Raw genomic sequence first — 25333 nt, forward strand, 5'->3', positions numbered from 1 at the left:
AGTGACAACTTAAGAATCTATAGCAGTCTCTAGCTGTAGATGAGGTTGACAGATATCAGTTTTTATTTTCAGAAGTTTCACAAAATCATAGTAGTGTTATTCCACAGTAAAATATATTTCTTCCTATAGTAACAACTACCATATATTACATGTCTGTCCAGAACAATTGGACAGGTCATTGGATATTTTAGGTCACTGAATGCAGTTATAAAGCATGAGTCAGTGAGCTTTTAGAGGTGCTGTTATTCAGTTTTTGGACAGGTTTGCCAACTGGTTCCCTGGCCTCTTGCCTAGTCTTCATGCTATGCCAATCAGGGGCAAGAAACCAATATGCATCTTCTTGTCTCTGAACGAAACCTACTTTAAGTCAGTTTTAATTTCAATTCAAAAGAGATTATTATGAAAGTGAGACAATAAAGGCAATCTGTAGGAGCTTTAGAACAGCGGTCCCCAACCCCCGGGCCTCGGACCGGTACCGGTCTGTGAGTCGTTTGGTACCGGGCCGTGAGAGTTGAGGCTCAGGTGTGAAATGTATGGTTTTCAGGGTTTTTATCGGTTTTCAGCGTTATTTTGTTATCGTTTTTATCGTTTACTCGGTTTTCCTGGGTCTTTTCACGTGTGTTATTAATAAATCTTCTTTTTTCGGTACCGGTACTAGTTTTATTTTGTTGTATTTATCCGCGACACCTTCAAGGCCGGTCTGTAAAAATATTGTCGGGCATAAACCGGTCTGTGGCGCAAAAAAGGTTGGAGACCGCTGCTTTAGAAGCAAACCACAACTCATTTAGTGAGACTTTGACAAACAAGTGTCAGAAAAATCTCCCTTCAGCAGTCAAAACAAGAGAAGATGATTGACAGGTTGGATGCAGCTGCTGGTTCAAAACCCTCCAGTCAACAGCTGGGGATTCTTCTCTGCCCTTCATGTCTTTTTTTATCCGCCCATTCTAACCTTTCATCTTCTTTCTATTCATGACATGATATACAGCCTTTGCCTCTTTGTTTCGTTGTGTGCCTGTGTCACACTTTTTTTCAAGTTTCACTATTGCTCTGTGGTTAGTTAGCACGTTTATGCAGACAAGACACATCTTCCATGCAAACTATGGATGGCTGCAGCAGGCAGGATGGGTTTCCTCTTTGTAACCACTTTCCCTCGGCCACCAACCACTTGCCAACCAATTGGGGAATACAAATCTTTTTTTAGTAACTAGCAGTTGTCTAGGGGTCGCGGATGTTGTCTAGGCCTTTGTGAGTGGTACCTTACTTTGCCTATCTTTGTTTTTAACAATAATAACAATAATAAAAACACATTTTGTAATGGGTACCTTTCAAAACCTTACACAAAAGAGTTTTAAAAAAGTGCAAGAATGAACCAAGAAAATATCAATCAAGTCAGTAAAACAAGCTTAAAATATATAAAGTAATTAAGAACAGAGGATTCATATGACAGGTGGAAGACCAGCAGAGTGAGTATGACAGTTTAAAGAGGTGCATTATGAGATGGGAATTGAAAGTGGAGAGAATCAGTGTTACAGATGTTTCATGGGAGGCAATTCCAGAGGTGAGGAACAGAGGAACTGAAGCAACTGTTTGGTAGTCAAACAGGCATAAGGCATAGTAAGAAGAAGAGAAGAAGAAACCCTGAGGATGTGAATGGGTGTGTAACGTGCAGTAGTTCAGAGAGGTACTGCAGAGGGAGGTTATGGATTGCCTTTAAGGTGAGGAGCAGAATCTTAAGATCAATACGATATTTAACTGGGAGCTAGTGAAGCTGCTGAACAACAGATGTGATGTGATAAATGGAGAAACTTCTGTGACTACTTCTGGACCAGTTGAAAGTTATGGATGGATATGAGAGAAAGAGATATACAGGAAGCCATGGACATAACCAAGGTGTGAATAAAGATGGGAGTACTATTGGTTGTGACAGACAGACATTAATGTCTTTATATATTAATGTTACAAAGATGGAAGTATGAGGAGCAAGTGACATAATAAGTGTGCTGTCAAGGATGACACCCAGACTCTTAACCTGAGGGGAAGGAGAAACTGAGGAGTTGTCGATCGGGAGGGAAAATTTTTGACATTCTGGATGCCAATGAGAAAAACCAGGATTTGATTTCCTGGAGGAAGGTGGCTGGGAGAGTGGTGGTAGGTTTGGCTGACAGGTAGAGCTGGGTGTCATCACCATAACAATGGAAATTGAAATGCTGATAATTTTACAAAAGAAGGAAATAGACAGTTGATAAATAGGTGAGGCCCCAAAACAGATCCCTGGAGAACAAGTGGTATAACTGGAAATGAAAATTTCAGCTGAGATATTTAAGTTGACTGAACCAGGATAGGATTTAAAAATGGAAATTAAACCAGTTTATGGGTGGTTTATTAATTCCAGTAGAGGCTAGTCTGTCAAGAAGGATATTATGGGACATAGTGTGATAGTCTGCAATTGCATAAATAGTAATGGAAATAAAGAAGAGGAATGGTTAATAGACTAGAGTCAGCTGCTATTAGGAGGTCATTGGTGAATTTTGCAAAGGCTGTTTTCTTGAGAATCAATGGGACAGAAACTAGACTGAAACTGTTCAAAAAGATTATTGCCAAACAAGTGAGCAAGAACCTGAGACACAACTATTTTCTCAGGGATTTTAGAAATAAATAATAGATAGAATATAGGATGAAAGCTACTGAAATTGTTGGACTCTGCACCAGCCCAAGAGGTGATGATGGCAGTTATTATGGTGGACAGAGAGGCTAAGCAAACTTTAAACTGTACTTTTCTTCTTGTCCTCCTCTTCTCAAAGTTTCCATGTCTGCTTTCTTTCTCTTTTGTCAAATTGTCTCCACATTTCTACTGCTCCCTTCCCTCTTCCTTCTCTTCTCCAGTGGGGACTCTTCAAAACGTGTTAATCACAAACACACACAGAAATAAACATACTCAGAGAATCCCTCTAGCTTCATATTACCTTATTTAGTTTTATAATTGGACAGCTGTGGCTGCTATCTATCTATCTATCTATCTATCTATCTATCTATCTATCTATCTATCTATCTATCTATCTATCTATCTATCTATCTATCTATCTATCTATCTATCTATCTATCTATCTATCTATCTATCTATCTATCATTTAAATTAATGTTTTTAAAGGCAGAGTTTCCTTTTCTCTTTATAAAGGTGATGAGGAGTGCTTCGAGGTGGACCATCGTTCTGGGGAGATCAGGACAACCGGTCGACCTTTGACCCCCAGTAAGGAGTACCTCCTTCGGGTTCAGGCAGTGGATGGACATGGTCGTAAAGGGCCACCAGCCACTGTTGCTATCCTTGCAGGCTATCGGCCACCCCAGTTCACCAATTCCACGTACAGCCTGAATGTACCAGAGAACATACCCGTTGGCCAACCGTGAGTCCCTACAGCAGTTTGACATATTGTTAGCCCTTGTTTGTGTGTATGCTCTGTGAATAACACTTACAGCATTATAACCACCTGGCTATGCTGTTGAGGCTTCACATTTAGTAAGTTGTATACACTCCAAGACACTCGAAAGTTCTGTAATACGTCAAGATCTTAGTGGCTAATCTTTTAAATCCTGTAAAATGCAAGATGGCATCTGAGACATTTCATCTAAACTGCCAGACTGCTATTATACATTTTAGCCCTTCACAAGTCAATTAGGTCTCACAGGTTTACCAGTTTCTTTGGAAATATATGCCTTATGCATACATACAGTGAAACTCCCAAAGAATAGCATTGGATGTTTATTTGCAGTATAAGTTGTTACAGTTTTTCTCAGTCGCTTTGGTGCGTTTCTCAGATCAGAATTGAAATTCTCATAACTATTAGTTCAACCTCCACAACACTCAGTCATTTGTGCACATCATAGTAGCAATTTCTCCTCTCTCTGAACAAACTGCAAATGATTTTGGACATGAATCAGTTGCTTCCATACATTTCCCTGCTGCTTTCTGACATTTCCATTTGCTTATGTCATGTCAGTCAAAAGTAATCATACCTATGGATGCTGAATAGTCATTCCCAATAAAACGAATAGTCATACATCCATTGCTTGAGTCATCACACACAAAATTGTTGAACTAGTTATCACATGCCAAAAATTGGCCATCTGTCAAGCAAATCCTATACCTTTCTGTATCATTGTTCCTGGAAATGTCTCCGAAATTGAACAATTGATCTCAGGTGAATTACAGCTGTCACTCATGAGGAGGCTCTACCAAATGGGTGATTTTATGTTTACATGTATTCTACAGTGAACAAGTGACTGTAGCACTAATTGTTTTGGGAAATGCACTAACTGCTGTGCAAATGTTAATGGTGTTCTGAGAAACGCACCAAAGCGACTGAGAAAAACTGTAACTTATAAGAAGCTTTTTGCTACACGCATGCTTTCTGAAATATAAACCTCAATAAGTAAAAAAGGTGAAAGTGACAGTGTTAAGTTTTTCTTTTTCTTATCATTCCTTGTTACAGATCCTTCTCTACTCGACAAATTCTGAAGTCTTATTTTTAGCATTTAGGCCTCCAGCAGTTACACCAGTTAAACCAGAAGACGCCATCTTGTGTGGTCTATTGACAATGACGGGTTCACCCTTTGCATGGATGTACAGATGTGTACAAACCAAAATGCCTGGCAGTTAACACATAAAAATAAATACTAAGCGCATATTTCCTGTATGATCCATTAGTACAAGTTTTGATACAGCACCTTATGCTGCTTTGTATCAAGCAACTGCATTAGAAGTGATCCAACAGGTACCAGTTTTATGTGCTTTTAATTTATATGTTTGTATATGTTACTGACAGGGTTATACACAGAGAGACATATTAGAAGTACTTGTAATCTTACATCTGGTGCTATTGTTGTGAGTAGGTTTTATTAACAAAAGTGTCTGTTTATATTTCTGACTCCATATATACAGAAACATGATTTGCATTCCACTGCCTCAGACACAGAATGTAAAAATGGCATTTTGTGCATATGTGTGTCTGTCTGTGTGTGCCTGCTCCCTTGCTTTGCATGTCATGTGATGCATGAAAAGATGAGCCCTGTAGAGCGAGACAAAAGGAAAGAAGAAGAAGGAGGAGGAGGGAGAGGTGGAGGGATGTGGAGAGCGTGAAGGGATGATAGAGGAAGGGAGGAGAGGGAAGAGAAGAAAATGAAGGATAGAGGGATGATGCAGAGAAGGCTGGGGTGGGTGGAGGTGGTTGAAGAGGACCCAGATGTATGAGTGTGGCCTGAGGCTGAGAATTTGAAAGTGTGGCAAATTCAAATATTTATTAAAAGCGAGGTCTGGATAAACATGAAGGAGAGTGTGTGTGTGAATCCTCGGGGCTGCTGGCGCAAAGCACATTGTATTAATATCCAAGTATCCATGCCACCCTGTGAGCAGTGTGTCTGTGGGTGTATCTCTGCATGTGGTTTCTGTGTGTCTCTTCTTCCATTATGTCCCTTTTATTTGTTTTTATGTCCTCACATGCACGTGTCCTCTGACCGTATGTGCGTCTGTGCATACCTGTGTGTTAGTTTATGTTAAATTGATTAATCGGGTTGCAATGGTGTCTGAGTTCAGAATAATCCATGAAGGCTGCAGACTTTAAACGCAGCACTGGAGCTCGACCAGCACGTCACAGCTCCTCTTCACTTTATAAGTCTGTTTGGAAAAAGAAATGCAGATCAGCTTTCTGCAGACCTGTGGTCATGTTTATACTTTGGGCAAGGCACACCAAGTTCATTCAAAGAAATTCAAAGTGCTTTACACAGATAAAAACAGGAATACAAGCAATAAAAATAACAACAGTGCTAAAGTAGGTAAGGAAATGTCACAACCAATGTGTAATGACATTTAAAGAACTACAAAAGATATGGAAATTTCTCGATATTTTCTACTTTTAGGGGGCTTAGCTAACAGTTCCCCCGCGGCTGCAGTATTTTTGCTAAGCCATGCTAAGACATGACTTGGAGCTGACTGTGAAGTGGTGCACACATACATTAAAACTAACACAGTATTTTATCTGATTCAGCAGAAGATAGAGGTCTAAGAAAAGGATTTCATAAAATCTTGGAGAACTCAAGTCTATTTTTCCCTTTATTTTCTCTTTCTGGTAAGAAAACTGTTGCTAATGTTGCTTAAATTTCTTGCTTTGTGTGTGTTTATGTCCACGTCCATGTAGAGTTGCAGTTGTCCATGCTGTCTCCTTCCAGAAGAAGAGTCTCTCATACATGCTACTGGTTAATCCAGGGAATTTGTTTAGCATCAACCAGGAGAGCGGAGCGCTTAGCCTCACCAGGAACGTCGACTATGAGAGTGGTCACAACCTGCACACCCTGCAGGTCCGAGCTTCTGAACCCGACACCGGCCTTAGCAGCGTGGCAGAGGTACAGCTACACTACCAAGCATGCAAATATACTATTTATTAATCTGTGTAAAGTGACTAATACTTTTACAAGTTTGATGTGTGAATGCAAGCTCTAAATTTATACATCCATGTCAACAGCATGTAGCTACAGCTTTAACACACAGCTTTATCTTTTGGGACAAAGTTATGGTCCCGTGCACTGCAGTTAAAACAATAACCAGGGAAAAATAACACTCAGACAACCTGATAATTGAAAACAGAAGTTAGAGAGTGATTGAAAATAATTTATTATATTTGATAACTGGTGGAGAATGGTAGGCACTCTAAGTGTTCACACATCAATGGCATATTAAACTCTTACAGTCGAATCACATGATGGCCATGGAGTATTATGGTGTGAATTGGAAGGTCAATACAGAGTTGTAAGTGTTACCACAGCCTCTGAAATAAATCCACAGCTCATCATCACACATATCTGAGAACATGTAAGGGTGTTGACCCTTGACAGTTCGGCATACCACTTCTCTGATGAAAACTCATTAATTTAAAATGAGAAAGAAAGTGCTGCTGCTGAATCAGATGCTGTGATGCAACTCTTTCATTTACTGTTTATTAAATTTATGTGTTTATTTTGCAAGCATACCACTAAAAACAAACTGCTGAGCATCCCGTGAAGCTCTCACGATGAAAACTCCGTGAAATGCACAAGTTCAAAGCTGTGTTCAGAATTTAGGAATCACTTAGGAATCAGCAGTTTTGTGGTGCAGGAGCTTTCTTTTTATTTTGTTACAGGGTTTGCACAATAATAGATTATATGTGGCTCGAGCACACACACACACACACACATACACACATACGTAAAGTGCAAAAGCCTGGCTGCTAAGTACTGACTTTTACCCTCAGAGTAAGCTTTGAAGACTTACTACAACAGATATCTACATCTGTTCACATTAACACACACTCCCACAAGCACACACACCAAGAGAAATCCATTATCACCTGCTCTCAGTGTCCAGATGGTTGAGACACAGAGAGAATAGCTGCTAAACTACCAGTGTCCCCCAAAGGCCACTGCTGCTCTATAAGCTTGGCTGGCTAATTCACTATAAATGCCCTGCCTGTTCGTGCATGCCAGTGTGTGTGTGTGTGTGTGTGTGCATGTGTGCGTGTGTGTGTGTGAGTGAGTCCGTGTGCATGTAAAAGAGAGAGAGGGGGTTTTGCAGCACTGCTTATGTTGCACCTTACTGTAGCTTCTGCGGTTTTTATTGCCTCTGGCTTCATCACCTTCATCAGACATTTTAAAGCCGTCAACATGTCTCTGTCTCTTTCCATTGTTCAGTCGAACAGCTTTATATTGACATTTGGTGTCAAGCTTAGTACCTTTTTTTGACTGTTAATATTATATGAATCTAGACTACACACGTTTTCCCAATTTTCTCAATATAGAAACCCCAAGACTTCAAGATAGTTTCAATAACACACTAAAATAGCATCTCTTTGCCACCTGTAAAGGAAAAACATCTTTAAATATATAACAGAGAAGGGAATTTAGGTTAAAAAAAATTATGTCCGTGAGCAGCTATTGGTTTGTTATTGAACCATTAGTTTATAAGTACACTTGTCTTTGCCTGAACTATATAAAGAATCCATCTTCACCCAGTATATGGGAATTGGCTGATGGGAATTTTCCCCCAAAATTTAGGTACATGACCTTTTGTCTACTTGGTGGAGATCCAAAAATGTCTAATAGACACGCCAAGTCTCTCCAAAGTGTAAAATGGATATGCATGCAAGTTGCAGTACCAGCAGAGGGAGATATTTTTATTCCAGGCTACCATGAAAATAATCACATGAAAGTGTTTAAACATACATTATTAACACATTTAAATACATATTAGCCACCTAGCTTAATTGTCTCTAGTGATGAAGGACACTGGAATGTATTTCATACCTTCCTTGCTCACTAGCGACCTCTTGGCTTTAAATATAGTATCTCCCCCTGCTGGTACTAAAATTTGTGCACGTGTGTTCATTTCACTCTTTGGAGAGGCCTGAAGCGTGAAATGGACACGGTGGACCGGCCTGTCTATTACATGGTTTGCTATGATATCGTGCTGGGAGATCAGAGGCTAGATCTCCAACACCACTGGCTGAAATGCAGCCCCACACCATGAATGACTGTACATACTCACTCCTCTCCTTTTCTTCCAACCACCTCTGTACATACTCGTGAAAATTTGAAACAAAAAAAGTTTGAATTCATCACTCCAGAAGACCTGTTTCCAATGATTTTCATTCCAGTTCTTATATAATTTGGCACAACTTAGCCTTTACTCTCCGCCTTCTTTAACAATGGTTTCCCAACCACCCTTCAGTTGAAACCATTTCTGATAAAGCTTTAGCAAACAATAGAGGGATCAACAGTACTGAAGATGGATAAACAGAAGAAATGCCAAGTTCTCAGCTGAAAGCTCTTCATGCCTGTCAAACGGTGTTATCTTTGTGTTTTTACTTGGTTTTTGTATTTATCACTTTCAAGTAACAACTGGTCAAATCTATTAACCATATGAAATCAATTTCTTAGCAGATATTACAGAAAAAGTGTATTTGTGGTGTTTCATAAAGCTCTCAACTTTAACAATGTTTTCTATTACTAATAAACACTTGCTCTTATTCTTCATGCACAAATGAATCCCCCAGAAATGAAAAATGTTTTCTGTCAGTAAAAATAAGTCACACAAATCATGTGCAGCAAAGGATAAAATCAAGTAATTACTGTTATCAAGTGATTACTATTTGCACCACAGTGACTGCAGTCAGTGCTTCTGCCTTTGTGTCTCTCCGATGTAAAAAGGTGTGTATGTGCTTCTTTCTTTTGTATCAGTCTTTCAGCATAGGAAATATATATTCACCTGTTGAGTTGGATGTAAAAAAAAAACTAATAAGGAATAGCGTTACTGTTTACGCTTCTAAATATTCAGTGCATGTTTGCAGAAGCAGTCATGCATCTAAATCCTCTCTGCTCGCCTCTCCTCTGCCCTGCTGTTATTACTGAACAGGTGGTGTGTCAAAGGTTCAGGACTGCCGAGAAAATCTGTGCTCAAGTGGTCATGTCTGCAGCCTTACCAGTTAAATCAGGCTTTATGGGAATGGAAAATAGCATTTTGGTTGGGCTCCAGGAGCTCGGGATAGTGGGTGAAACTAAACTGAAACAGCAGAGAGGTGATGATGCAGAGGCTCAAGGTTTAGGATGTTTGAAGGAGAAGTGGGGACTTTAAATTTACATCTTCATGGTTTTTCTCTTCATTCTGTCATAGGCACTGGTTTGATTGGGTCTTTTGATTTTGATTAGTTTAATATAAACCTGAAACAAAGAATTTGTCTGCCTGATTTCTTCTTTTGTGTGTGTATCCCATAATAAACTGCATTATACAATCAAAAAAGCTCTGACATAAAATAACGCCACCCTGATGAATCACAAAATACTGCTCTTGTAATCAAATTGAAAAAACTGATTACATCCCTACTAGCTGTGTCTGTCAAATCATTGCTTAACCATTAAATTTCATGAAGATGGCTTTTTTATTCAGAAAAAAGTGGCACATGCAAACCACAGGACAATGTTTTAAGGACAAATAAGTTAAGAACCCTAAGTTAACTTTGTTTTGTGAAGACTCCTGATTATAAATTTTATACACTCTATGTATAGTCGCAGCTTGAGTTGCCACTATACATGGAGTGTAGATAAATCAGATAAATCAGCAGATAAAGCTCCATCTTTATCTACTGTAGCAGTCATTAAAATGTAGTCGAATCAGTGATTATGTGTGACCCAATTCTTTTTTTGTGTGTCATACTTCCCAAAGCTTTACTTACTGTGATGAAATAACTCACCTGTTCTCTCCTGCTGGCTCACGCTGAAATGAATATGAAACCAACATAAAGTATAATCTGATACCAGATAATAACAGTGGGATGCTCCCTGCAGGTGGTTGTACACATAACGGATGAGAATGACTGCACACCAGAGTTCCTCCACTCTATCTACACCAGAGACAACATACCTGAGAGCATCGCACCTGGAACCTCACTGCTGCAAGGTAACACACACACTGATCTGTCAAGTAGGGTCTGTGTGAACACAAAACCAACACATTACACCTGTGGTTAGACTGTACAGCTCGCGTGTGTGTGTGTGTGTGTGTGTGTGTGTGTGTGTGTGTGTGTGAGTCAGAGCCATCTGTCATAGCTGCTGGTGACTGGTTGAGATCAAACACTCCAACTTCAGCGAGGCTTTGCTCTTATTAGGCGAGCAGCCAGCATCACATCCTCACACACATGCTTATTTTACCCTCTATCTTTGCGAGGACTCTTGTTGACATACTACATTACTGAGCTCCTTAACCGAACCTGAACCTTAAAACTATGTCTGAACCTCCAAGCACGTCTTTGAAGATTTTATCCTACAGTGAAGACTAACTACATCAATCTCAAGGCTGCAAACTCAGATTGGTCCTTACAGAGACAGACAAGTACACATAATCATACATACATTACAACAGTGTACAAACTAAGTTATTAATAAAAATGTCTCCCTTCTTCTTCTTTTTCCACCTTATCCAATCTCTTCATCTCTGTTTCCTACTCCTCTCACCTCTATCTTTACAACCATCTTCTCTGAGCCCTTCTTTCTGTTCCTTATTTACCCCGCGTTATCTTCTGCACTTTACAACTAATTTTCTTTCTTCTTTCACCTCTCTCCTCACCCTACCCACCTCCCATCCAGTACTTGCCCGGGACTGTGACTCCGGGATAAACTCGGAGATCTCATACTTCGTTCCCAGCAGTGACTTCAGCATCACATCTGGGGGTGTGGTCAGCCCCGCCCGTCGCTTGGACTATGAGCGCCCTAATCACATCTATGAGTTTTTGGTGGTTGCAGTGGATGCAGGAACACCCCCTCGCACCGGGACAGCCTCAATCCGCATCCGAGTCGCCAACACCAATGACGAGGCACCCATCTTTTCACAGAGCGTGTAAGAATTATCCTCATTCTTCTACTCTTTGCAGCCGTTTTCATTTTTTGTCACCTTTTGAATTGTTAATACAACTTTGTTTAATAATGAACATCAGCTGTGAGCTTTCTCTCTCTCTTTTTTTCCTGCCTCACCCCTGTCGCTGTCTGGGTCTCTCGCCCACAGAGTCAATCTGTTAATTAAGTTTGTTTTTAACTCAGAATCTATTTTTAATCCCACTGTTCTCTTCCATCTGTTTTCACTTCATCTTCACCTCTCCTCTCGCTCCACTGTCTCTTTCACACTTTTATTTCTTCTACTTTTTTATTGAACTTTTTTCTTATTCTGGCATCAGCCTATTTTTCTTTTCATACATTAATACCCTTTCATGACATCCTTCATCTCTTTAGGTCTGCAAAGTGCTTGTATGCAGTAAAGAAATAACACATCTTTCTCTCTTCCTCTCTGTTAGTTATAAGACCTTCCTAAGTGAGGATGCCGGTCCTGACACTCTGGTTGCCATCGTTCATGCCAACGACCCGGACGGAGATGGCGTCTCCTACGCCATCACTGGAGGCAATGAGGATAGCAATTTCCTGCTTGACAACCAGAAGGGTAAGGGAGCGGCAGCTGGTGTACATAAAATGTGTTTCTTCTTTTATGTAAACACAAATAAGACAGCAAGCAGCTGAAGCTGAAGGCCAGCAGCAGCTTCTAGTCCAGGTTATTTTTCCTCAGGACACAGAGGAAGTGGGTTCAGGTGAGATTGGCTGAGATGTGGGTGCCAAGAAACCTAAAGATGGAGACAGATTCCACCTGTTCTCCATTTATAATGAGTGGACCTGTCTGAGCCTCCTGAAGTCCATTATGAGCTCAGCTTCAGATTATTTTTTGAGCACCAACAGGACACATTCTCTACCTCTTCCCTGAAGGCTGTGTCATCTTCATCAGAGATGAGCCCAACCACGTTGGTGTCATCAGCATACTTGACTATGATGTTGGTTCGGTGGTTTATTAAACAGTCATAGGTGTCCAGGGGATACAGTAGGGGACTGAGATCCAGCCCTGTGGGGATCTGGTGCTGAGTGACAGTAGGGTTGAGAGGTGGGGGCTGAGTGGGACTGATTGAGGCCGTTTGGTTAAGGAGTCTTTGATACAGGAGCAGGTGGCAGGGGGTTTGAAGGTGGCCCAGTTTGGTGGTGATATAGCACTTCACAAAATGTACTTGCAAAGTGCTTTAAATAACATGAAAATAGATGTACGCTCTAGCATTTTGCTTATTAGGAAATGAGCACAACAGGTTTTCAGGCAAACCACGAAGCCAAATTTAATTGGCAGTCCAAGTACATCTGATAACGGTTGATCTTAACGCCAACCCTCATTGGCTGATAATTCATCTCATATCCTTCTACACATCCAACTGGCATATCTCATATAGGGCACACTATTGATAAGGTTTTACCCCTCCCCACAGTTGCTGCAAGCCACTTCATGTGCTTCTATCCTGGGTTTAACTAATCGGTGTCATGTTCACTGCCATTGCAGAGCAATACCACCAAGTTAAAATTACTGCAGACATAAATAACAATCTGCTTTTAATTATAGTGGTTCTGACCAAACTCAACTAGTAGTGACATGCTTGCAGTTTATCCAGTCTCAACTTTTCTTGAGGGGGCAGGAAAAGAGCAGCTAATTACGCTAATGAATGCTGAGCTGCAGCTCGGATTTATTAAATGACTCATGAACAATTGTGTAGACTTTACGTAATGTATATGCATGCACTAATGTTTTACAACTAAAGCATCTCTCAGAGCACAAAGCAAAAAACTGCAAGTCATCTTCATCCAATCAAATAGACGAGACATGGAAGGCAGAAACGCTAACAGGTGGTTATAAAGGTAAAAAAGCCCTAAATATCCTAAGAAATCCAACTGATCTGGCTTTTAAGAGTTTTCAAGCAGAAACCAAGGGATGTTCTGGTCATCTTACGATTGGTCACTTTCAGTGCATCACAGCTGCACACAGACAAACAGCTTTTTGATTGACAGTTTCTGTTCCACTGCTACACTGTGTGAACATCAAGAGAAAGGGCAGTTAATATAGTAAGGTTCATCCAGATGAATTAATGCATCTAAAAGGAACAGACCTACATGCATTTGCTATGATTATTATAGTAAGACAGTAAAAAAAAAAATATAATTATTATTAGAATAAGTAAATATTCCCTTCCTTTGACCAGTACTTGTTGTGATATATTCCCATGGACTGACAGCAGCGATGTCTGCTTTGAATAGCACAAAAACTCATTAACTGATTATGAGCATTTTATTTGTTTGCCAGCAAAGTAGCTTTAACAGACACAAACAACACAAACAATAACTTTTATACACACACAAAGCAGCAGCAGCATTCAGATCACTCTACCAAGCTGCACACACATATACACTCACAGAATAAAGTGATTGTTGCCATGGTGACGAGTATTTGGGATAAAGCTTGGTAGCATTAACAAGGCCAGTGAACCCCCCCTAGAAAACACGCACACACAAGCACGCATAAATAGAAAGAACATGAACACACAAATGTAGAATCGGTGCAGGAATATATAAACTATTAGAATATAAACTATTTGACATAATTGACTCATTTACATATTTGTCTCTGTGTCTTTGTGAGGGTCAGTTTGAGCTAAGAATTTTTTTTTTATTGGTTCTCAGTTTGGGGCAGAATTAAAGAGAAATTCACTGTTTCATACTGCATTTAGGTAAAAGGTGAACACCTTTCACACACACTTACTGATTGGGACCACTTGACAACAAGAAGATAAGCTTGTAGGCATTTTATTACCATTTCGAATCCTTTTTTTCTTTTGTGATTTTTTTAAAATCACATTGCATTTCTGAATGTTTCCTTTTCCCTTTCGCTGTTTATTTTCCTTGTGCTTTAAATTGAGTGTAGATAATTGCTTCTTGACCTCTCCTGCCTTATCTGATTCATTCATATTTAAAGGATGTTACTGTGTTGTATGTGTGTGCAAATAAAAAAAAAACTGTATTCACTGAGGGTGAGGCGCCAGGGGTTGCATCATGTCCATGAGTTTTCTCACAAAAGTACAAGTATAAATGTGTATGTCAGAGAAAGACACTTTAAAGATAAAGTTCATATGCAGCAGTGAGATGTTCAGTCATATTTTTGCATGTTTATCTGTGTGTGTGTGTGTTCATGTGTATGTGTCTTTTTCTCTCTAAGCCGCTGTGCCACCTTATCACCCAGCATGCACTGCTGCACTGCTCTGTGCCCCACGCACATATGCGTCCATGCACAAAGAGATATAAACATGAACATTTGCACATAAATGATATTTTAAGACTGTCTCTCTCTCTTACACACACACGCACGCGCGAACTTCAGCAGCAGATGGCCTTTGGCTTGCTTGGCTGTTCTGCTTTGTCACTTCAAAGAGTTCTGAAGTATTTTCATGTAGATGTGTTCGCTCTCTCTCTCTCCCAGCCTCTGTGTCTCTATTCATGTTTCTACCAAAGCAGCTTATTTGTTTGTTTGTTTGCACTGCTGCTCTGTTATGTTAATGTGCAAGTGATTGTTAGCGCAGAAAAATATGACATTTGTTTTAGGCCAGAGTTAAACTAATGCGAGCTTTTTTACTGGCTGCAGTTTGTGCCAACAATCTGTGCTGTTGGTGACCCACAGAGCAGAAAACATCACAGCAATGCGTTTCATCTATGTTGTTTTTAAGCTCAACGTGTCAGTTGTCCTTTACACCAACTTAAGCTTTTACCATTGTGGACACAGAGGCTGGGAGCCTCCATCCACAGACATTCGGCATTTGTATGTGTATAACTCAAACGATGGGAAAATAACCAGAAAATAGCCTGTAACAAATTTAAAAGAACATAACATCATTACATAAAACTCTGAATCCAAAAAAGCTGTGACACTGTGTAAAAGATAAATAAAAACAAGATATATTTGCATTGATATGCAAATATAAACCTATATTTTATAGACAGTACAACATAGAAAACATAGTAAATTTTTAAAATGACAAAATGTACAATTTCTAGTGCAACCCCTAAGGTATTTATCTTTCTCCTGGTGAATGTGTAAATCACACAGCGACAGGTCTCACAAAATTTAAGACAGGGCCGTCCCATAAACATCTGGGAACTATATAAACCAGTTGGTGGACCTTTGTGAGAGGAATGTTGGTCCATTCCTGTCTGATGTAGGATAAAGCTGTTCAACAGTCCTGACTCATCTTTGTCCTCGGTTGACTTTTTTGCTGTGTTTTCAATTTGTCTAAGGTCTGGACTGCAGACCAGCTAGTTCGGTATCCAGACTCTTCAGATGCAGTAAATGGTTTAGAGTTGTTATTGTTAAGCATATGCAGGGTCTTCCCTGGAAAAGATTTTGTCTGGATGTATGTGTTGCTCTAAAACCTTTGTATACCTTTAATCATTGATGGAGCCTTTCCAGTTGTACAAGCTGCCATTTCCACAGGCACTGATTGACTCCCCATACCAACACCATCAGAGATGCAGGCTTTTCAACTGAGTTTTCATAACAACCCAGATGGTCCCTCTTCTCTTTAGCCTAGAAGATTTGACATCCATGTTTTTCAAGAAGAATTTCAAATTCTGATTTTTTTGACCACAGGACAGTTTGTCTCAGTCCATTTTAAACGAGCTTTGATATACATTTGTGGAGAAACGATGTTCATAGGCAATGATATCTAGACATTTCCTGAGTCTCTGCAATGGTTTCTTGGACAGAATTGTTCGTGTTTTTAATGGAGTTCTGCCTGAGGTCCCAAAGACCAAAATATTGATTTTCATCTTTGTCCCCACAGAGATTTCTCATGTAGATGATGAGATATTTAAAGTCTTCAGAATTTTACATCGAGGAACTTTGCTAAGATGCTCTTTTTTTGTACCCAATCATATTCCTGACCTGATGCCACTCTACTTAGTTCCAAAATGTTCCTCCAGTTCAAATAACTGATATGTTCTACTCTGAGTGAAATATGGTTGAGTAAGATTTGCATTTTGTTTTTATTTACATTTTACACAGCATCCCAATTTTTTTGGAATTGGTATTGTAACTGAGCCACTCAATTTTATTAATAATGCTTCATCTAACACTTGGTGTGCACCAGCCTTTGTATCAGAGTCATTTGCCATCTCATAATGAGAGATATTAGTAGCCTGGTAAAGTGTAAATAGCATTGAAAAAAGAAGCTGAACACCCAACTGAAAACACTTCCATACAGAATTCAGTGTATTTAAAGCAAAGTCAGTGAGCGTTTATAATTTGCAATTACATGTCTTGTTAAGGTGACTTAAAAATGTCAAATAGTTGAGGTGAAATTGAGGCCCTTTTTAAAGACACAAACATCCTGCAGTTTCACTTTTATGATGTCTTTGAGGGAAAGCATGAACAGCAGCACTTACACTCTGTGTTCTCCTCCAGAGGAACGTGTAAAGTGAACAGTGTCCCCTGGCATTAGAAACCACTTTTGGATGAAACATGAAAGAAGCTGAAATTTGTATTTCTCCCTGTAGAAAATGTTGATTTTTATTCTTTTTTTTTTTTTTTAATCTGCTAAATAAAAGGAAACCACGAGCCCTGCCAACCAACACCAGGCCTCTGTCATATTTAAAGATGTGTTGATTACTTTTGGACTTTATCTGAAGACAAAAATGGTGTAAAAGAAGTAAAAGAAACAAAAGTAAAGGCACAAAATAACAAAAAGGCTACTGACCATTAAGTGTTGTAGCTGCTAAAGGATAAAGCTATTTTATATAGAGTTTAGTGTGGCCCAATCTAAAGGCTTGAAAATGTCACAAGATATAACTTGAACTTTCATTATGTCCCTTTTTTTCTGAAGGTATAAATTTAGCCCCAAGCAATTTGATCTGAGTCTTTTTGTGAATTATATTACAACTCTTAGAAATGTCAGAAAGTCCACCTGCACATATTCAATTTGAATCTGACAAAAAAACCTTTTCTACCCTATTTGATTTGCCCCACCTGTATTTGTGTGTTTAGGTATTATTAAGCTGCGGCGGAGTCCTCCTCCACGCCTGAGGGGGCCACAGTACGTCCTCAACATCACTGCCACGGATGACAACGCATCTGGTGGGCCATACCCACTCAGCAGCTCAGCGCAGGTCATTGTGGGAATAAATGACATCAACAACAACAAACCACTGTTCAAGGAGGTGAGTCGAGTTATTATTTATTTTTACGTTATTGCAAATTAAATGACAAATTCTGACCCCTGACTTTGCTGTTTGGTTGTCAGTGTCAGAACTATAGCCTGAACGCAGCAGTCCTGGAGAATCAGCCTCCAGGAACATTCGTCCTGCGCGTCCAGGCTCATGATGCTGACATGGGCGTCAATGGAGAGGTCAAATATGGCATAATGAACAGAGACGGAGTGGCATCTGGTTTTGATATTGATCCTGATACTGGTAAGCTCAGAAACACTCATTATAATTTTTACAAACAGTTCTTCCACAGCTTCTTTATTCAGCTACTCCTTTTAGGTATTTCCACAGTAGATCATCTGCCTCACCATATTCCTCACACCTTCTTCTGTCACTCCAACCATCTGCATTTCCTCCTTCACTACATCCATGAACCTTCACAATGGTCTTCCTCTTTTCTTCCCGCCTGGCAGCTCCATGTTTAACATTCTTTTGTCACAATCCCTCCTTTCTATATATTATCAAAATCTCAGCCTTCCCTCTTTCTTACTTTTTTTCCAAATCGCTCAACCACAGCTTTTCCTCTGGTATGCTCATTTCTAAAGCTGTCCTTTCTGGTCGTATTCAACAAAAATCTTGGAATCTTAATTCACAAACACCTCTTTGAGTTTCTTATGTGATTAAGGTTTTACTGTCTTATCAAATATGTGTGTTTCAAAAGTTTCTACACACACAGTACCTGTTGGATATCAGAAAAGCTTTACAATTCAGTCCAAACAGTGACAAACTGAAATTCTAAGTGTGCTAATGTCCTCACTGTGTGTCAGGTGTGATAACCACAGCAGTGAGTTTTGACCGGGAGCGTCAGAGGGAGTATACTTTGTCTGTGACGGCCACCGATCAAGCAGAAGAGCCGCTCATTGGAATCTGTCAGATCACAGTGCAGATCTCAGATCAGAATGACAACGACCCCAAGTTTGAAAACAGCCGCTACCAGTGTGAGTACCATCACGACTCCTCCCAGTGACTTAGTCCGTCCGCTTCTTGTTCAACACAAAAACATCCTGTAGCTGTGTGTTTTGAGGGAGCAGAGGAAGTGTAGAAACCGTGTATTTGTCGTCACCATCATGCATCAATCTGCATCCTTGTAATCCTGGAAACCCCTTAGGACTGATGAAATGTTCGCTGGCAGGTCCCAGAGCTCTCTGTTTGTTTACTATCTGTGCAAATATGTGTTTTGATAAGCATAGTGTCAGAAGTTCTTCTCGTCCGATTAGAGAAACGCACAGAGTGTCTCATTAACTATTTAAGAGGCAGATTGAAATGTTTCTGGGACATGCATTTATTTAGCAGTTGTGAGTGTGTATGTGTTATGGGGGGGGGGGGGGGTTCCTTTACAAATTATGGAAATGAGCTGGAAATCTTGAGCTTGTTTAGACTTTTCTTAGTTATCCATACATCATTACCAACATGTATTTCAGTGCAAAGATTTTCTGCTTAAGGAGACAACACAATCACCAGCTATCTTTTGGGTTGGTAATGCAAACCCAGACCATGTTTATGTTAAGTGTTGTCATATTTACAGTTGATATGAACAACTTTATGAAAAGAGGCACAAACTGAAACTTCAATAAATGAATGTAAAACATCACTTCTGCTTGTAAATTCTGGTTGTAGAACTAAACAGGGCTCGGGTTCCCTGGTACCTGTTATAACTCTGGGCTGTTTTAAGTGTAACCAAGCAAGATAGGAGTAGCAACAAGAACCATATGAATATGACATAGATTTACATTTAATAAAGAAAAAAGCAATTCCACAACTATCAATCACATAAATCGATGTGAAGTACAACAAAGAGAAAAAAATCTAAAAAGAATATGAAATCATTTTGTGTATTGAGAATGATGCTAACAGCAAAATATCTTACTATTAATGTTAATTGGCATAATATAAACAAAAGAAATTCACCATGGTGATGTAAGATTCTTTGTTTGTCAAAGTGAACCCTGAAAGGAAAATCCTGTGTTTGCTCCACCTGCTGGTTTTGGTTGTTTTTCTGTGACACACATTAGACTCAGCAGGATCTGATGTGATTATTCAGTTGAAATGTATCCAGTGAGACCCGTGACTGTGAAAAGGACATTATTATTGACATAATGCTTGAAATGCAGTCTTACAGAGGCAAATGCACCTCGTCGCTGCTCGTTGTTTTTGTTGTCTGATCAGCGCTGACACACATCACAGTCAGCAGGATTGGAGGTTATGTTCATAAATTTAAAAATGCATCTGTTGACTTTGCACAGTGAGACCCAGAAATGACAAAATGAGGTGACAGACTGCTGATCCGGCACAATGTTGTGTTTCCATTATTATAATACCTGCTTACCAACACAGAACATAATGTTACACTGCTTTCAGTCAACTCTAATGATTTGGGTATTCGTGCTTTAGACATACACAGTGTTTCACCATAGCGGTTCCTGTAATAGTAGTAGGAGTTGCAGTAACTCAAACTGGTGCTAGTAGAACTTCGCTCCCCATATGACAGCTGATGTTTTCCCTGTCAGACTTTCTGAGAGAAGACACTCCAGTTGGAACTAGTTTCCTGCGAGCAGCAGCTCATGACGATGACCAGGGGAGCAACGCGGCAATCACCTATTCACTGTCCAGACAGAAGCCGGCTTACCTGCACATCAACCCCAGCACTGGGTGGATTTATGTCAACCACCCAATCTCTCAGGTCAGAAGCACATCAGCAGCCTCTTCATGCTGCAGCATGATGCAATGTCTGCAAGTGTCCACACTTACAAAATTACTTCTCATATCAAAAATGTCTCATTTCATTCTCACAAATTGCTAAAACTTCCTGGAAATGAACACCATCCTCAAAAAGAGCAATGTTTTGTGCTTTGACTCCCTGCAACAAATTACAGACAGTGAACTAGATGCAAGATCCAATCTCTACAATAAGGGTTAGAATTATAATAATAACACTATTAGCACTTTCAAAACACACAGTTACAAATTACTTCACAGTCTGAATAGAGGTTTATATATGGTTGAAATAATCTGCTGGAAAAAGTGGGAAAAGTCACTCATGCTCAGCTGCAGATGGGGGGACACCATGATTGTGCATCACTGTGTATCATCCTCTGCAGTGAGTATATGCGAACTAATCTCTGTATATTTTGAATGTAGATATAATCCAGGTGGAATAACACTGATGATAATCTTACCATTCTTTAATGAAAGTAGGCTAACATTAATGTTAGCATAATGAATGATCCTGAATATTTCAGCATGTGGCAGAGTACAGTCTGTAACTGTAACATGTTTTCTAATAAACAGGTTACGAGCTCTTTTGTTTATTTAGAAAAAGAAACATCCTACTTATTTGGGGGAAAAAGAGAGAGAATGCCACGTATGCAGTGAAAACACAGATGTCCCAGTTTTACACTGGGACTTGAATGCATCTTACAGCTGAAATTTGTCTCAAAGCCCCATGTGGAATGCGACTTGATTTGTGAGTATCTCTGTGAGATGTTACGTGTAGTTTTAGGATACGCACAGAAAGGTTTTTGAAACCTAAAATTATCGGAAGACGAACTTACTAGGTTGTGCGTAAATCAATAGTATTTATTCAGGTCGGGATGTATGCATTTGTAAAGTAGTTTTACGTGTGGTCAGAATGCTTCGTGTTTGTGTGCGGATCGAGGCATGAGCTCCTGAGTCCTTAAAAGTTGCACACCAATTCATTGTACACATTTGTAAATCATGTCCTATACATTTGCAACACGTTTGAGGCGCATTTCACTCCACACTCTAAGAAATAAAATGTTGCATTTACTCCACCCAGTTATGTCAACCGGTTCCACATAACTGGGTTAGTGAAATATAAAATGTATGATACACTTAATTTGAACAACAAATTTTAAGTACATCTGTCAAGCTTTGGCTAATTAAATGCAAATCACAAGAATGGTGTTGTATTAACTAAATATCATAATGTTGATCTAACTAACATGTTGAGTTAAATTGACAACACTAAATAAAATCTACTCAACCAAAACAAGCCCTACTTACTCTATAAAATAAGATGTTGCATTTACTCCACCCAGTTATGTCAACCGGTTCCACACAACTGGGTTAGTGAAATCTAAAATGTATGACACATTTAATTTGAACAACAAATTTTAAGTACATCTGATAAATTGACTAACCCTAAACGAGCTCTACTGAAACTATAGGATTAAATTACTTACTCTATTTAAAGTAAATTGAATAAATCTTATTCAGTTAACCCAACTTTAATAACACTTTGTGTAAAATGTGCTGAAGCAAACTTTGAGCTGTTCAAAATTCTAGATCAATGCCTTTTTCCTAAACAAAAATATCTTCACATATATGCAAGTGCATATTAAGTTCAGGAAGACATAATACAGAATGTTAAAATCAAGTTATTAAAACTGGAAAGTGTTGTGATTCCAACATTTTTAACATTAACATGACTTAATTTAAACTTGCTTCGGGTACAATGGAAAACTCACAATACAGTCCTATAAACAACAAGTAGAAATGACTTTAGTGGCATTTTTGTCCATATATAAAAAACCTTTTTTTCCCCCAAAACTTGAAATGAAGTCCAAACTTAGGAGCAGTCTTGTTCAATGTAGCTGGATGGTGGTAAAAGTTCAACATGAACAAAGCATGCCAAAAAGTATGAGGCCTTGCAGAAGTTCTTGCGGAATTCAAACTGAACAGTTTATAAAGTGCAAGGAGATGGGTTTGAGAATCTTGTAACCAGTTCAGTGTCCTCTATAGTTCAGTGCAGGCTGTTTCACTCAAGCAGTTTGTTTTTCAGAACTTGCACCTTCATGGATAGGTTGTTCCCATCCAACTCCATCAGCACCTTCTGAAGAAATTCAAATGTGTATTTCAGGTGCTTTGGGTAGCTCAGATTTAGACTGTAGATTAGTCCAAGCAGGAGGGCACACCCCTTTGCCACATCACTAAGAGCTTTCAGCACAGTGTATCCTTCTATGATGAAACCAATGTCCTCAGGTGTATCTGCAGAGTCTGCTCCTTCATGTCTGACAACACAGACTCCTAAAGTCAGCTGCTCCGTTTCTCTTCTTGCACTAAGATCCATATCCTTAAAATGAAAACAAAGGGGGGGGGAAAGTTACTTGCATATAGATACATATGAACAAATGAGCCCACCTTCAATTTACTATCCCAAATTTAAAAAACCAAACAAACAAACAAACTGATCTTTCCCCTTTTCTAACTTACCAAGAATTCCTTGAACAGGTCATCTGGCTTTTTATTTAAGTAGACACAGATAGTTTTTAGGACGCATTCCCGTTAGGCACTGATTCTTCTGAGTCAGATCAACAAATATATGAACACAAAACTAGAAGCTTTTCAATTTTGACAATACATGAAAGCTTTCACTTTTGCTTTAATCAATTCTAGACTGTTCAACAATATAATTATTAATTGTACCCCTAAAAATGTTAAAAAGAAATAGAAGATTAGAACTCAGCAATATGGATTCAAAATCCTATCATAATATTTTCTGGTATTTATTACGATAACAAGAGTTACAATAAAAGATAACAGTAACCACAATCACATCTGAACCACTTTTGTTGCATCTACTGACAGACAGAACTAGCTGACCAACGTAAAATGAAGGGGGGAACACACAAATTGTCACTTTGATAATCAATGGAACTGATACAAGGAGTTAAATGCATTACATATAGCTGTATTACACATAATGCTGCATTTTAATGACACAAGATAAATGCATGTCTTACACTTTAATCACTGATATTAACACTAAACCAGATATCAACACGGGTAGAATTCCTTCAAACAATGTAGCAACTTATTTGATGCATGTTTCTAAAATACACTATACATATATTTCATTATTCAAACGGATAGGATCGCTGGCGCTCCTGGTGCCGATTACTGACACCAGGGAGCATGCGCGGTAGATGTTGGGAATAATTTTAAATCTGCAGTTCTTAGTAGGCAAGTTGCAGCTTAACATGAATCGTAAAACATTTTGGGAAATTACACCGAAGTGGGCCCGATAATATTTGTTAAATGCCTGACTACTAACACCTGTGAGAGGCATACAAGCTAGAATGCTAAAAAAAAATTACCAGACATCATTTGTTTTAAAATAAAACATACAGAAGTACTCCCGAAAATGTCGGATGTTTATCATTTAGTACACATTAACCAAATTTGTCATCCTTAAATGGTTGTACTTACCAAATAATCCTCAAATGGCAATGGATTTTATCCAGGCTTCTGAGCATGATGCAAGTTTCGGTTGAAAATGGCGGTTGTTCAAACTTCCACACTGCACATGTGCAAACTGAGAAGTACGGAGAGCCTGTTAGGACAATCCTCTTCAAATTAAAGTGCTGTTCATTTTAAATGAACTTTTTACGTTGGATTTAATGTACTGCATTTTGTTGTATTGAAATATTGTGTTATTAATTAAAATCAAAACAATATCCTTGTGTTTAGAGTTAAAAATCAATTGGTGACATTAATTTTAACATAAAACGTTTACATAATGCTAGCAACATCAATGTATCATTTTTTAGAGTGCATAGGTGCATATATATGAATTCTAACATATGTGTCAGATAAGTATGATGAAAACCATTTGAGAGCAAGGCACTGATGATGATGAGTTATCACTTTAGGTGACCGTTGTTTTGATTTGGCGCTATATAAATAAAATTGAATTGAATTGATACCACCACAGTTCTGTTATCTGTTAAAAAGAATGGTATGATTAGTGGTATCAGACGTTGGAGATAAGTCTAGCAGGATTCAAATGTAATATTAACCATTATCTAAGTGCATAAGTATCATTAGTAGTTTTCACTAATGCCGGATTTTGGAAATGGACCTATAATTCTCTGAAACAGTGGCTTATAGGGAGGGTATTCAAGCACAGCGGTTATGCACTTTGTTCACCCCAACAGCTTCCAAGCCACCCCAATCCAATTGTAAATGTCACCCTAAATCTATTTAAACCCTGTCCAGCTATGATGACCTTGTGCTATTTCCATGAAAGCACAGACGGTGGGCCATATCACAACACAAAAACATTGTTTTAATAATGAATAAATGTAATAAGCTGGATAATATGCACATAAAAGCATATCCTCAGCATGTAAACAAGGCAATGCAAAAATTAAACACAACTGGGATATTATGAGGTCACAAGGTCAAAGTTATTTCCAACAGCAACAGCTGCTCTGATGTTTCCACTGCGTGAGGAATGAAAGTTGCATCAAACAGACTGTTGTTTTAAATCTTTAATGGTTGTCATCATTATGTGTGTCTGATTTCTCTTCAGTACAATCTTACAATGTCAAACTGAAAATCCATAATGAAGCGAATCCGTCTGTTAAGCTAACGTTGGCGATGAATGATGCCTACTGTTCTTCTTCTTTTGTCACTGTCATCTCCTTTCTGTTCTTCTTCTCTCTGCCTCTCATTTTCTTTTTAGCAGCACTTCAGTCAATAATTTAGCAAAGGAAAATGTATCCCTACCCACTTTCTTGATTCACTTTTTGCAAACAAACTAAAGGATCAATATTTTCTTTCTTTCTCTGCTCAACTATTTACAATTTTTACAAGTGTTTGGTCTTTCTGAACTATCAAAGAGCTACTTGATCAT

At 38.9% G+C, this 25333-nt stretch overlaps 1 protein-coding gene across 1 annotated transcript in view; it reads left to right on the plus strand.

The window, feature by feature from the left end:
• The window catches only part of LOC113031425 (neural-cadherin), a 141365-nt gene that overhangs the window by 58464 nt on the left and 57568 nt on the right, over positions 1-25333 (plus strand). Inside the window, exons 3-11 of the mRNA XM_026183492.1 lie at positions 3176-3401; positions 6189-6393; positions 10363-10474; positions 11161-11410; positions 11862-12004; positions 17456-17628; positions 17712-17880; positions 18444-18614; positions 20184-20356. Of these exons, the coding sequence (XP_026039277.1) occupies positions 3176-3401; positions 6189-6393; positions 10363-10474; positions 11161-11410; positions 11862-12004; positions 17456-17628; positions 17712-17880; positions 18444-18614; positions 20184-20356 (1622 nt within the window). The remainder of the gene's footprint in view (positions 1-3175; positions 3402-6188; positions 6394-10362; positions 10475-11160; positions 11411-11861; positions 12005-17455; positions 17629-17711; positions 17881-18443; positions 18615-20183; positions 20357-25333) is intronic.

The sequence above is a fragment of the Astatotilapia calliptera genome, chromosome 11 (genome assembly GCF_900246225.1).
Source record: "Astatotilapia calliptera chromosome 11, fAstCal1.2, whole genome shotgun sequence".
Taxonomy (NCBI): domain Eukaryota; kingdom Metazoa; phylum Chordata; class Actinopteri; order Cichliformes; family Cichlidae; genus Astatotilapia; species Astatotilapia calliptera.